Here is a 13,484-nt window from a genome sequence, read left to right as displayed (position 1 = left end):
ACATTTATAATTGTCAGAAAGAAGGGTAATTTTCATTTTCTCTAAAGTATATTTTTAATTAAGTTGTAATACTCTTTTAATTTTATCATTCTGGCTGTAATCTTCTCTGGCATGTAAGTTGTTTATAAAGGCAGCTCAGTGCATTCAGGGCCTGATCCCAAGTTTGTTAACATCAGTGGAAATATTCCACTGACTTCAGACGACTCCAGATCAGACATGCAGCTCTGAGCCAGCGAAGAATTAAATCATGTGCTTTGCTTTGTGCAGCTGAGTACTCTCAGTGAAGTGAATGTGACTGATCATGTACACAAGCTCACAGAAGGACTGAGGATCTCATTATTCCAGTTGGTTTTGTCATGCATTATAGTGCATTGTTAGACTGATGTGCTGAAGGGTGGGTTCTAATACTGCTCAGGTAACTAAACTGCTACTGTGGAGTAYGATGTATCCACCTCTTCTAAAAATATTTTAGCAGACACTGAAAAGCAACCTGCTTTTTCCAACAGAGTCCCAAGAGATTGTTTCCTGATATTATAGGTGTATTGACATGCTGTATGCACTTAATAAAGGAAGGCAGGCTGTTTTTTCAGGGCTGCATCTTCTGTTCTTCCTCGATTTTACATTGGACATTGTAGCATTGTTCATGAGCAAATTGGTTTAAAACATGTCCAAACTGGCTTTGGCTCAATATAATTTGTCTAGGGGCAAATCATGTTTACACAGTGCGAACGGGTCTAGCCAGGTGCCAGATCCTTTACAGCAGCAGAAGTCTTTCTCTGGAAAGAAGTATTAGGAAGAGATGATCTGTTTTAAGAGTGGGATATTGTGAGCCTTCTTTTTTTATGGAGAAGGGAGAAAGCTGAAACTGCACTCTGTATTTGTGGAGCTTACCAAGAAAACTAGACTTAGACAGACCTCTCTTGCCTTTTACTTTGGGATGATTTTGAGCTGAAGCTGGGGGAGTCACCYATGGCTTCAGTTCCCTRTCCAGGTGGAAGCTGGCAGATCCTGAGAAGTGTGTTGGTGTGACACTAGCAATATTCCCTGTGGGCACACTTGAGCTGTTAATGTGGAAAATACCCGAAGGAGAAGAGCAGCAAATGTAGAGCTTTCAGTGTCAGTGTCATAGAAGCAGAACTGTGGCCTTGCTGTTTTCTGTAATTTTCCACCCCAAMGAGAACTGGAGCTGCTCTGTGCTGTGAAACCTGTTTCCCTTGTCCTTCTCCACTCCCACTTCCGTATTTTTGGCTGTTTTCTGCCTTCTGTCACACTTTCTGTAACCAAATGATCTAGTCCAARACACTGGTTATCTCTAGATTTTACTTATCTACTACCGCCTAGAGCAAATTAATTTGTCATAAAGAGGAAGTTACAGTTATAGCATGAATATGTGTAATCATGACTTAAACTGAGATAATTTCATACTGACAGGTGCTGTGGAGTTGCCTTGCTATATCATTGCTTGCATTGCGATGGACAAACTGGGAAGGAGAAACACACTCATTCCGTTCCTTATTTTAAGTGCACTGATCTGTGTTTTAATTATGTTCATACCTCAGGTTAGTCACGTATGGTTGGAAGTGTTCCTATGGCAAAAATTGATTTTAAAGGCTCTTAAGTTAGTAGATGCAGCTGCTCTTTCTAAATCATGTAATAGTTTATTAAAGGCTGGTTTTAAGTTGCAGCTGTCACTCTAAGATAGATATCTGTATTTTCAGTACAGGTTTCACTGTCATTGCTGGAGTCACACATAAAATGCTCTCAGGGCTTCAGTGAACCAGGCCTGGTAAAAAGTGATATGGAAAGCAGTAACTTATTGAGCAATTTTTAAAAAGCAAGCAATGAGTATTGCTTATTATTTAAAGAAGGGTCACAACTTTTGAAGAATGTAAATTATGTTTGGAAGCCTGTTATTCTCTGGTGATATATTTATTTGTGCTCTCTTTCAATAGGATTTCAATATATTAATTATCTTAGCAAACATGGCTGGAAAATTTTGCATAGGTGTGGCATTTGGCCTTATATATCTCTACACAGCAGAACTGTACCCAACAATTGTAAGGTAAGAGCTTTCACCAGTTACATATTTTTCACTAATTTGATGTTGTTTGATTCCCTTTGTTATGTTTCCACACCACATCCAGCAGCTCTTGGCATCAGTGGTGGTGATCTGAAAGACCTGGGATGGGATGAGTTCTTCAGCTGCCTCAGAGCTGTCTGGAGTTTGGCTGTACCATAGTTCTTTATTTATTTTCCATTCCATTTGCATTCATTGGTTCCATTGGGGAACAAGAAGAATACTCAATACATTCTTAATAATTTTTATGCCTTTCTTGTAAGTCCTGGTTGTTCATCCCAYGATCTGTGCTGAATGATAATTATTTTTTTAATCCTAATTACAGAAGCAGCTGAATTTTAGTACAATATAAATTTACATTGGCATAGCAACAGCTCCCTAATATAATGGCTTAAAGACACAAATCCTGCTGGTATTTTAAGTGTTTGTGCATTTGTAATTGTTTCCTTTAAAYGCCAGATTCTTACTCAAATTCTTTTATGTTTAGATCACTTGCTGTTGGAAGTGGAAGCATGATGTGCCGTGTAGGAAGTGTGGTTGCTCCTTTCTGTGTATATCTGAGAAGTGTTTGGATTTTCATGCCACTTGTAGGTATTTATTTCAATGGTGAATGTTTTTTGAAAAGGTGTATGTGTCACTTGTTTTCTCTTTAGTAACTTACCAAGTATGTTTTTCACATGACAAAGGAACCACAAGCTRAAAGTTTGTTTCAAAAGGAAAATTGAGTTGACCATTCTCGTATGAAATTTTCAGGCCTGAAGACTAATAGCCTTATATTGTTAAAAATATGCAGCTRAAACAAAAGGGAGATTTTGAATCACTGAAATAGTCTGAAATGCAACTGTGATGGAAAACAGAAAAATATTTATGCTCTTTATCCTAGCATAAAATTGATAAAAACATTCTGCATCTACCATGTAATATTTATTACATGTTAGTTATAGTGTTATAGTCCAGACTTTTCGGCAGGCCTAGCAGCTTTTTCACCATGCTTCTGATTTAGTTCCTCTTGTTTTCAAAGGCACAGTTCTTCCATTCCTGAACTCACCACAGGTGCCTGAAYTTTCTTACATTATGCCTTAATATTTTCCATGGCTTCTCTGGGACATTGCACCTTTAGAATAGCCTCCCAAAAGATCAAGAATGTTTTGTGCTTACCATCCTTGGTCTTCACACCTGTACCAAAGCTCTTTTTCTGTGTTTTTCATTTGTCAGAACTGAACAAAACAATTMATGAGATAGAAAAAGAGAAGGAAATGATATACGGATGAGCTTCATGATGTCTTTGACAAGCAACAGAACCTTGTATTCATTGAGTACATCTTACTTTTTAGGTAACTCCAGGTCATTTTAGGTTTTGTTTTTTACCACCCAGATGCCCCAGGAAAGAGAGGTGGGACCATTCCTTTGTGTACTTGGGCATTTTGTCTGCATCATGTAGTGGATCCACTTTGGACAAAATATTTTATCTATTTCCTGCTCACAGATGAATAATTYCTTCATTGCATTTCTCTTATGAAGCATTTGCTTCTTAGAAATCCTGCAGCAATTCAGTTAGTTTTTTCTCCTGAAGGATAAATTTTGCCCATATATGTAAAACCAGATGGAAATACAAAGCTTACATTAAAGCTTTAAGTGAAAAAATAGTTTGAGTTCTCTCAAAAACCTCTTAGAATTCACTGTGACTAGGACACTTATTTTATATGTAGATTTTACATGTCTGAARGTGAAAGTATAATGGCAAGTGGGTTTAACCTGGATTCTTAGTCAAATTTTGTCCACCACATTAGAGTTTCCTAAAAAACTGCACTGAATCCTGATTTGGCAGCTGTAAGATCTTCAATTATAGATGCTAGAGATGGTTTCAGAGAATTCTTGTGAGCTCATTTCATTATTTAAATGAATTATTTTTGGCTGTTTTCGATGAAAACTAAGAGGATGAAGGAGACCACAAATAAATTTATTTCCTCAAGTTCCTAAAAATGTTTTCTTTCTTAACAATGTCTCCACACAAACCAAGATATGATCCCCGAAAAGACAAAGAAACATTTACACAGCAGAGTGGTCATGGGAGAACGTTTTTTTTTTTCTCTTGTCAGCATTTTGCCTTTACTGGATGAAATAAGATTTATTTGTGCAGAAGTGCTGCAGCTAAACCACAGATGGGGGAGTACTCAAACGTGCTGTAGAGCAGTGCAAATGGCAGTATAAACACAGGAATTATTTAAGCTATGAACAACTCTCAGTGTACAAAAATTATCCAAAGTTTTTGCAGAGTTGAGTAGTAGTTCACAGTGAACATGYTTCCATTATTAGCTCCTTTTATAGAGCATTTGTCAATTTGTTAAATAGGCTTGTCTTGAGTTGGAGCATAGCGTGCCAAGTCTCAGGTCAAGTAAGTGTTTTGGAATGGAAATGAAATCGAATGGATTACGTTTGTAAGTAAACTGATCCACATCACAGTGATCTATTGCTAACACCACACATTGTCGAGCAGTTACTACTGCTGTTTGTTGGCTCTCTGCCTCGTGCTCAGTTGTGCCACCTGTGAGTACTGCAAGCATCTTATTTGGCTGCCTATAAATCTTGAATAACTTGCCAAGTGTGTTTTTCATGTGRCAACTTTATAGAAAACCTACAGTAGAACAACTGCTCCTTATGTAACTTATTTGTTTCTCAGCTGTTAAGAATTACGTTGCAATAGCCCTTTAACAGGCTTGATTTTTCTCTCAGAAAAAAACATAAATTAGAAGTTTAAAAAGCCCACACTGATGTCAATAAACRAATACATACCCTGTGACAAATACTATTGGTTTTTCATGTCAAAATTAAACCTTTTTCATTGAAGTAGGAATTTTGTCAATAAGATCACATTTTAGATTGGTTCAGGGCCATTAGATGTGAATACAAACATAAATAGTAGGTTAGAGTAACAATTTGTTCTCAGAGGTATTATTTTGTAGGGGTATTTAATTCAAATTACCTTTTGTTCTAGACTAAATATATTACCACTGCAAAATTATAAATGTTACTCCACATGGGGAAGAGGACATAAGAAAAATGATGATAAATCTTTTTCTGAAGTTTTTTATGGTTTCTGTTAGAAGCTGCTGGCTGTACTGAAGTTGAGAATACTCTAAGAGTCTGACTAAGCATAAAGTCAGATTTCAAATTAACACCCTGAAAACATAATGCATTTAAGCAGGTATAGCTGTCAAATTAACTTCAACATATTTAGACATACTTAAATACCTTGTACAATAGTACATTTTATTTGTATGCATAAACATTTGGGCATATCAGAACATTTTCTGATACTGAATTATGTATTTAAAATAGTAAACACATGCATACAAAATGCATACATTTGTAGTAGCAACCAAAGGGCTAAATTACATCAGATGCCTTATGAAGAAGTGTACCAAGATAAGACTGCAGAAGACTTGCTTTGACTAAATTTGAGTCACTTCATTGATAACTGTGGTTACTGCCCTTGAAAACGTAGATGACATTTGAGAAGTCCTTGAATTAATACACTGTGACTTTATTGTTTCATACTCTGTCATTTGTAGAAAATATTGAAAATGGTTTGAAGGTCAGGGAAAAGGGAAATGCACTGAATTACTCAGCATGCAGCAGCTTTCACATGGAGAAAAAAAAAACGAACATAGGATGAAATAGACATATGAGGGCTGAGATGAAAAGGCAGGAAAGATGGTGATGTGTACACTTACAGAATAGTGAGAGTTCTCAGGGGAATAAGAGGTAGATTCATGAGGAGGGAAAACATGAGAAGAATGCMAAGTGTCTAAAAAGAATAACCAAACCAGAAAAGACACACATATTCAAAGCACACAGTGTTGCTTTAGCCTTGTTCTTTTGTGTATCGCTAGTGACCCAGTTCTCATACACTCCAAATTTGTGCATGTCCATAAGATTCAATATCCTTTACAGACCTCAATGTCCTCGATTATAAACTTCTGACAGACTAAAGGGTGTACATAAAAGAGGATATTGTGGAATAGCTGCCATGTGTCAATTCATCCCATCTTTCCAGGACAGAAAATCATGTTTTAATAGTAGAGAAGAATTTTGACACTTACAGATGAGATTTTAATATTTTGGAATATGTATTTTAAATATCACTCCTGCCATGTATATGTCTAAAAGGATTTCCCCCTGTTTGTTCTATTTCCTCTAGTCCTATCACTGCTAGGGTTTTGGTTTTTTTTTAAACTTTCATGGTAAGAACATGACTATTTTATTTTTGCTGTAGTTTGTAGTATTTAACAGTATTTTGATTTTCTTTTCTCTGCCTCTATATTTATTGCAAGTATAAAAAGGAATGTATGCAACAGTATGCCTTTTTCTTCTCGAATACATGAAACAAACTGCCCTCTTCTTTTGGAAGRGAAGGGAAGGAAAACCAGTATGGTRCATGTGTGTGAAAATAACACWATTCAAGATTACAGTAGGGAATTCTGATTTTAAAGCACCTTTCTGACTTAGAGTCTAGCTTAGCTGCAGATAATTTCTGGCCAGTTCTTTTCTCAAGCTCTGTGTGAGAGACGTAGGCACAGTGATTCCAAATATTCTCTCTCACCCTTGGAAAGAAAGCATTAAACACAGGRCAGACTTCAGAATTAGCACAGGGCAAGATAAGGATAACACAGCATCAAAGTTCACAGTCATAGAATGGAAAAACACTGAGACAAGGCATGATGTTCTCTGTGAAAGCATTTCTATCAGGAGAGGACTGGATCATTTGTAACCTGGTGTTGGAAGACTGTCAGGGGTTTAATGCTGCTCTGTACTCAGAGAAGGAAAGTGTGAATTGGTGTCATTGAACAAGACATAAAAATGTCTATGTGAAGGTTATGTGTAAGGAAAGAGTAGATATTCCTGAAACAAGTATGTGTTTCTCCAGCTACCCCACATTATMCTGATCCTCACACCACTCATGCTGTTTTTATGGAACTGTGTACACCATGGACAAATCCAAAATGTGATCCCAGTGCAAATGTCAGTAGATGCCTGCAGTCCTAACAGTTCTTTGAAACTGAGTTTASCATAGTATTCCTGCTAAACAGCAGCTCATCATCTGCTGAAGAGCTCTCCTGAGCACAGATGTGCACGTCTGTGGCTCTGGGCCAATGAGCCATACTGAGAAATACCAGTCTGGTTGTGTGCAGGAGCAACAGGCACACAGGTACAGGTACACAGGAGCTGGAGTGTGAATTGAGATTTCAGGAGACAGGGAAATTACAGCTCTGTGAAAATGTCTGTAAAAATAAATGTATGCAATCCTAGAATCAGTTCTTAAATACATGCCTGATAGTAGAAATACCAAATGAAGGTAATATGTATTGTTTTCTCAAACAGAATTATTCCTACTTGCACTATATCGATCCCTCATGAACAAAACATTTCACTTGCTCATTCATTAATTCTGCTGCATACTCTTTTCATTTATGCAACAAAAAGGTAGATCTTTTATATAGGCAACATTCAAGACTTGTGATCTTTGCTTTACATTACAGTTCCTTGTACTTTATTTTGACTTTACTYTCAAACAAGAACAAAACTATATATAGCTTGAAAGAATACCTACCTTTACATCTACTGTTTATTTCTTCCAGTTGCTTGTTGGAATAATGGCTCTTCTGAGTGGAATATTAACCATAATGCTTCCAGAAACGCTGGGAAAACCATTGACTAATACTTTGGTGGAGGCTACAGAAATGGGAAGAAAGAAGAAAAGCTGTTCAGAAAAGACTCCTCCAGCACACAGTGGTGCAGCATTAGAAAAGATTGAGATGTTTGGTCAAGAAACAGTCAACACTGACAAATAAACAGCAGCAAAATGGCTGTTCCCAAGCTTAATCATCCTCTAATTTATAAGATCTTTGTATTCAAGAAATGTGACTGTTCTATAACATCTATGCCTTTTACTTTGTATCCTGTCTTCCCTTTTCAGCAGAGCAAGTATAAGAAACTTTTCCACGTGACTGACTTACTGCAGAAAATTTGATAGGATTTTCAGATCCCTTGTCTTACGTGGACTTTGAAACACCTGTCTGACTTACTGTGACCAGTGCAATGATTACCCTAAATGTTGGAACTTACCCGATTATACATATGTAAAAAAAAAAAAACCAGCCAATTCTTTGCTTCTCTTTTCTGCAATTAGATTTGTAAACCTACCACAAAGTGCCCTGCCTGCTCTCATCCTGTTGCAGCTGACACTTAGAGGCTTGAGACTTCAAAACACMGTAAACTCTGTTACAATTCAAGGGAGAAACCTTAGCATTGCATCAGGTCATATCAATKATATTAAACTAATTTATTATTTTTTTCTCAAGTTTTCTACTAGAAATGGTGCCATTWCTAACACAGGAAAGTATTCTGTGGCACAGCTTCTGACTGAAAAAATAATACTAAGTTTGCAAAATGTGCAAATAGTTTGTATATTCATTCTGTTGAATGGCAAATGTATTTTTATCAGTGGTTTAGGAAGAAAAATCACTGGATCTACTCTGTTTTAGTTTAGGTGAAACTAAACTTCCTGATCTCACTTAAAGTCATATTCATTCCACRCCATTATTTCAGTGCTCCATTTCTCACTTATTTCAGCTCAGATCTARCATCAGATTTTTCATAACTTCTAAGAGCTGCACCAGCAACTTTGCCAAATGCCTCCATCATTATCTTCATAGTTCTCAGAATAAATGGCATATGGCTCTTATTCAGGCTCTCTGCACAGAAGTGGATTTAGTTATTAATGTATTTTTGGTAGAAACGGTTTCCACACACCATTTCTCTTACATATCAGCTGTCTAATTTTTTCCTTATTATAWCACATAAAATCAGTTAGGTATATATAATTTAAAAGATGGCAGCTGGAGGACACTGATCAATAGAAGAGTTACTAGTAGTAGTTTTAGTCAAAAGTGTCTAAACATCCCACTGCTGCTACACCTCGAGTGTGCATCAACAGTTACTCTTGGTGCAGTGGTTCTGCATTGTGACTGTGGACCATAGAAAACTGACAGATAGGGATGCATCATTCTGGCTGCTTCTTTTATGGCTTTCTGTCCACTTCCCCTTTTTCAGTATACTTTCAGACCTAGGAGTTTCTTCCTTCCCTGAGGAGCTAGACYGCCCTGGGTTTGAGGGGAGCAGCATAGGAACTTCTGCATGTTGAAGTTCAGACAACCCTCTCTGGCCTGGGCTGTGTGAACTCAGTCCTCCCTAGTTTGAAATCAGTATTTTTCCATTTTAGGCCCCTACTCTCATGGCACCATCTCATAAAAATAAGTCTTCCTTGTTTACTTCGTTGCCATGTACCACCAAAAAAGATATCTATATTACTACAGATAAATATTCTGTAGAAATTAACGGCTACATTTTTCAATTATATCTGCACAGTTATATTAGTTTCAATGACTTCTGAAACCAGAATAATGGTTTATATCCTTTATAAAAGATTTTATTCTTCCCTGCACTGTCCCACCATTTTGATCCCGGTATTAGGACAAAATAATACCCTATATGAGGATTAACATGCTTTGAAGCAAGMAAAAATCAGCAAGTTTAGGGAGTTTCTGTGATATAATTACATAGAAAGCAGAAAGGAGTCTTTATGCTCCTTGCAGTTCTGTGGGTGTTCCAGCGTTTGCAGAGAAAACCTCCAAAGAGACCTGCATAGAATACTGTGGCTTCTGTCCAGATATATTAGTTCAGCAAAAGCACTTAACCTTACCCCTGTGAGTAATCCCATCATTATTCTGAGAATGACTTGAATACATACTTTGGTGACTGAAGATCGGATTACTCACATGCTGTGGTTTTTTATTTTGCTGAAAAGCAGACCCAGTATTCTTCCACTGCTTTCAGGTCCCCCTCCACTACCCAGAGAACAGCYCTCTTTATCTGCAAGATCTACTGCCAAACTCTGCATGCCCTGCCTTAAGTAAGGGTGTAATCATGTTTTAAAAACCACCATCATGCAATACACCTAACAAGGAATTAAACTGGTACTGTCTTGCCTTACAACCACCTCCCCACACACAGAGGTCCAAATTCTTTCCTTATTTTGGGGTTCTTTCACATTGATACTCCCTCTTTTAATAGTACAGCTATCTTTAAACTCACTACTTACTACTTTTAGGAACAGTACAGTCTGTTTCTAACCAGGTACTAAAGAATATTCACAATTATTTTTTCTGCTTCCTTACCTGATGAGTAACTGATTTTGGTGTTACCCTGCCAGGAACAGTCAATGCATACTATGTATTCCTTTGGCTTGAGGGATTCAGGATCTGGTCATCTATAATCAGTACACATAAGGTAAAGGAAGAAAAAGAACAAGAAAAAACTTAAATGCATAATGATACTGATACTGTTTACAGCTAAAATTTAATTATTATTCTAGATTACAATCTACCTTGATAGCTTTTTACCCCCAAAGCCAGTTCCTCCTGTCACTGAAGTCAGTTGGTATTTGGTCTTTGATTCAAATGATCCTGAATTTCCCTAACTAATGATGTTACTTCTTTTCCTTTGGAAATAAAAAGTTTGTTGATTTACAGGTATACCTTTTGTGATTTTATGCATCAATAGCTTAGAGATTGCCTTGGGGTATCCTGAGGAAGTATATTACTTTAAAAAAAAAAAATAAATAACGTGTCTAGCATTTCTATTTGCTTGTTTTTTCCATATGGGCAAAAATATGTTTAACACTAGTCATRCATTACAAATGCAGCAAAATCAGGGTGAGTTGATTTCTTTCTCTTAAATATTCATAGATTTTCTAAATCTTCTCGCAAGAGAGCACTGAATTTGAGAACAAATGTTTCTGTTCCTATGGGGCATATTTTCATTTCATTGCTCATAAAAAGAATTCATTTTCATAGTTTCTTACTTTAGTTCTTAAGTCCGTTAATATTTGTATTCTTCATCTCTTAGTGAAAATCTTTTGTGCTCATCGATGTCTCTGGAGTTACACAACAGTTTTATGATATAATGAATCAGAATCCTTATCTGTCTTAATTGCTGATCAATATTACATAATGATGCATGTTTTTGTCCTAAATTTGATATCCAGTTTTGTTATAGTCTTGCTGTTTGTTAAGGACATACCTTTTTCAGTTAAATATAGGAATTGGAACAATTAACAATAATTTAATGATAASTAAGGAAAAATAAAAGTAAATGCGTTTGATATTTCAAAATTGTATTTTTAAGCTACATGAAAAGATGTATTTTCTACTTCAACAGCTCCATTCAATTTCTCCATGTAAGATTCTATAATTTAAACAACTATKTAGAAAAAATAGCTATGCTAATCACATGCAGCCATCATATGCTTTGGGTGGTACCCTGAATGTCTGAGCGAGGGGTGAAGCCTCCCTGAAGGCTGAGGGCTTTTGTGTAGTGGCTCTGTGGAAAGACAAGATGGTCTGACATCCCTGGGATGGACTGACTGGTCCATTGCATTCTCCTGTCTTTTGCAGCTTATTTTTATCAACTCCTTAGGTGCAGTCATTAGGAAGCATCCATGGCATTGGGCTCAGCAACGTGCAAGGCCTGTGAGTGCCTTTTGGAAGGGCTTAGGAAAAGGTGGGATCATTTGGTGCCAGAAAGGCATTTGTGACTGCAGAAAGGAGCCTCTGGATTCATCCTGTGCCTTTTTCAAACATTTGAAACWTGTTTGTCAGAATCCTAGAACAGATTCCTAGCAGGGGAATTAAACACAAGAACAAAAAGAAAATATAGTGTTGACAAAAACCAAGTTTATTCTATCTGGGAAAATTTTAGTATATGCTGGAAATTAGTTACCTCTTGCAGGAAGAAAGATTAAAGCACATTTTTGTACTGGTAGCCTAATAACTTTGTACAAGATTCTGTATGAGATGGACTGTGTGTTTTGGGGGAAGCATCTACTCATAGGAAGGAGTTTGTTTGCCCAGCATTTGTGGATTTAGTACAATATATTTTAATGGTTGTTTTTTAAATGTGTATTTGTTATCTGCAATTATGTGCAAGAATAAAGTCAGACACACATTTTTTAATCTTTATACCTTTACCTAGTTTAATGAACTTCTATCACCAACTCTTCATTTGGTTCTCACTCCCTTAGAGAGGTCTAGCTGGTGTTTTGGCATTTCATGGAAATCCTATGGTTTAGGATGACAAATATCATATGTGTGTATTTTCCCTGTTCGTCTTTGCAGGCATAAACCAAGACTTGGGTTATATGTTAGGTGGTGACTACGACAAAATATGCATTCAGAATGTGACATGTTTTGCATTTCAATTGCAGGGAAAATATGATTCTTTCTTGCCTTTGTTTGTATAAGCTAACTGGGGCAGTAGTCCCTAAGAAGCATTCAGTAGTGACAAAAATAGCTGCAGATATTGAGGAATGAATATGAGTTACCAGAAAAGAGAGTAGGTGACCTACAGGAATGACAGAACAATGTTCTGGTAACCACGTGGTGTTCAGTGATGTGAAGGCTAACTATAGATTCCTCATGCGGGAACTGGAGTGGCTGACAGCGCAAGGAAAATACGAATTGCAGAAATTCATAGACCTATTGTTATTTGTCCCCTTAGAGCTTCTTAGGAAACTATTTCTTCTTTGCTTCCCTTTAATCTCTAATTAGTGCAAATTACTCAGCTTTCCATGCATATTTTATTAATCTTGTGTTTTCTGATCAAGTTACACCCATCACTTCCCTCCGTCATTTGTGTTTTGAAGGCTTAATATGTCCTTACATTCCTCCCTAAAAGTAATGGGAGTGAATGGTCCAAACAGTTGTTTACTAAAGCTGAGAAATTTGAATCAAGCCTGATATACTGATTTCAAGAGCACTGAGCTCAGTCAGGCTAGAAAAATCAAGCCTAAGATGTRTAAACCTCAAAAGGGGAAATATATGACTGGTATATAAAAAGTGATTGCAGATTCCAGTTTCTGGACAAAACAAGCTCTTTCAAAAAAACTACTAATCTAGGTTGATGAATAATCAGAAGTAATGGGGAATATCTCATTTAGTGACAAACCCACTCTTCTATCTCTGCATTCCTGGCTAGCATAGAGGCATGGTTACTGCTTGGGTATTTGTTGCAGATAAGTAGGATCCAGCTATGGAATGCTCATAGGTATTTAGTWATTAACATTGCCTCATAATGGTCCAGGTGGAGATGAACAGACTTGCACAGGAATAAGAAAAAAAAAAAAACAGCATCAAGGGGTGATTCTTATAAAGATTCTCTCCAATCTCATTGCCAGTGATGAGATTAAAAAGTGGTTTTGACTGAGGYAATAATGAACATAGTGAAAACAGCCAGGGGTAAATGGGCTACCTCTCAGTAAATGTTTCCACAAAGCTTTTCAATAGGAAAG

General features: G+C 36.8%; 1 protein-coding gene across 5 annotated transcripts in view; it reads left to right on the top strand.

Moving 5' to 3' along the window:
• SLC22A16 (solute carrier family 22 member 16) overlaps positions 1-10,671 on the top strand; it is a 33,799-nt gene extending 23,128 nt beyond the window's left edge. For 4 of the 5 annotated variants that reach the window (XM_057390176.1, XM_057390177.1, XM_057390179.1 and 1 more), the window contains 4 exons: positions 1,432-1,559; positions 1,953-2,062; positions 2,565-2,664; positions 7,717-10,671. In XM_057390176.1, the coding sequence (XP_057246159.1) occupies positions 1,432-1,559; positions 1,953-2,062; positions 2,565-2,664; positions 7,717-7,929 (551 nt within the window). In that variant the 3' untranslated portion in view covers positions 7,930-10,671. The remainder of the gene's footprint in view (positions 1-1,431; positions 1,560-1,952; positions 2,063-2,564; positions 2,665-7,716) is intronic. The other variant, XM_057390181.1, reaches the window with a different exon arrangement.
• Positions 10,672-13,484: the final 2,813 nt, after the last annotated feature.

The sequence above is a fragment of the Malurus melanocephalus genome, unplaced genomic scaffold (genome assembly GCF_030028575.1).
Source record: "Malurus melanocephalus ecotype Western Australia unplaced genomic scaffold, MMel_1.1 scaffold_23, whole genome shotgun sequence".
NCBI lineage: Eukaryota > Metazoa > Chordata > Aves > Passeriformes > Maluridae > Malurus > Malurus melanocephalus.
Note: the sequence above shows the minus strand (reverse complement) of the source record. Positions and strands in the feature narration are given on the sequence as shown.